Raw genomic sequence first — 1397 nt, 5'->3', positions numbered from 1 at the left:
GCAGGAGTCCTTTGTTGAACTTCCCAGCAACGTCCTGTGTATGTGCCCAGCCGGCGGGTCAGCTGTCCCCCCACCGTCGGCCTCGCTCAGTGTCTCTGCCTCGTCCCCACAGGTTTAATCGGAAATAGCTGAATGATTCTCCCCTGAAAAAGTTCAAAATCTACAGCCTGGACATGAAGAGCTTCTTGCAGAGCTGGGTCCTGCCCTGCGCAGCGTGGGAGCAGCTGGACGGCCCGCAGCAGAGCCAGGAGGCCCGAGGCTGCCCCAGGCTTGGTGCCCGCCCCGCACCCCTCCGCCACAGCCTGAGAACCGGAGCCCTAGCGCTCCCCTGCCCCTCCCCCCCGGATGCCACTGCTGTGCCAGTTCACAGGGCGGGGAGGATCTGAGAAGGTGCCCCCCACCCCTCATCTTCTGTCCTGCCCATAGGTTCCATGCAGAGAAGTGGAACCCTGTCCCTGACGTGCCCGTGTTCCCTGCTTTCTTCTTGGGGCCGCTGTTGGTCTCCTTCCCCTGTGACACCTTTGTGAAGCTGGAGGTTTGTAGCCCCGCCTTCCAGGTGCTCTGGGCTCCGCTCCTTGGGCCCCCAGCCTGGTGCTTGGCCTCCTGGAGCCCCCCTACCACGTGTGCCCGGAGGGTCTCCGTCGTGGCCTCCCTGGGTGGGGGTGGGGTCAGAGCAGAGGGACCACCTAGTGGGTTTCTCAGGTCCGGGCTCCGGTGGTCCGGGTGCCCTGCCGGGGCTCAGCGCTAGAGGGAACTGGATCTGGAGCTCCCCTCCCGGTACCGAGCGGCTGTTGGCACGAGTCTGGCCCCTGGGAAGCTGAGAGGAGAGCTCAGGGGCTGGGAGAAGGGGGTTGTGTTCATCAACGGCCAAAACCTTGGACGCTACTGGAACATCGGGCCCCAGGAGACCCTCTACCTCCCAGGTGCCTGGTTGGACCAAGGCCTCAACCAGGTGGGAGCACTTTTCCTGGGACCCCTTCTCATCCCTGCCCTCCCTGTATCACGGTGTTTCTCCGGGGGCCCTTGGCGGGCAGGAGAGGACAGAAGTTCTGACGGGCCCGATCTGGCTCTGAGACAGACTGGCCGTGTCCCCCAGGTCATTGTCTTCGAGGAGACGATGGCGGGTCCGGTGATACAGTTCACGGAAATGCCCTACCTGGGCCGGCACAAGTACCTGAACTGAGTAGCCCCCAGGCCTCCTGGCGGGGCAGCAGCAGGCCCTCCTTCCTGCCCACGGCTGCAGTCCAGACCCTCCCTTGCACAACCGGAGAAGCGAGTTGGGGGCAAGGGAGGGCCCCGCCCCGAAGAGCTTCCCGGCAGCAGCCGTCCGCCTTCGCTGCTCCCGCGGGCGGGATGGGGGGTCTGGCTGGGACTGTCCCCTGTGGGGGTGAGTGGGG

General features: G+C 65.2%; 1 protein-coding gene across 1 annotated transcript in view; it reads left to right on the top strand.

Annotated features, from left to right (window-relative positions):
- The window catches only part of GLB1L2 (galactosidase beta 1 like 2), a 9687-nt gene extending 8504 nt beyond the window's left edge, over window positions 1–1183 (top strand). Inside the window, 4 exon segments of the mRNA XM_007472189.1 lie at window positions 113–187; window positions 421–535; window positions 830–952; window positions 1097–1183. Coding sequence (XP_007472251.1) covers window positions 113–187; window positions 421–535; window positions 830–952; window positions 1097–1183 — 400 coding nt within the window.
- Window positions 1184–1397: the final 214 nt, after the last annotated feature.

The sequence above is a fragment of the Lipotes vexillifer genome, unplaced genomic scaffold, assembly GCF_000442215.2.
Source record: "Lipotes vexillifer unplaced genomic scaffold, Lipotes_vexillifer_v1.1 scaffold322, whole genome shotgun sequence".
In the NCBI taxonomy this organism is placed as follows: Eukaryota; Metazoa; Chordata; class Mammalia; order Artiodactyla; family Lipotidae; genus Lipotes; species Lipotes vexillifer.
Note: the sequence above shows the minus strand (reverse complement) of the source record. Positions and strands in the feature narration are given on the sequence as shown.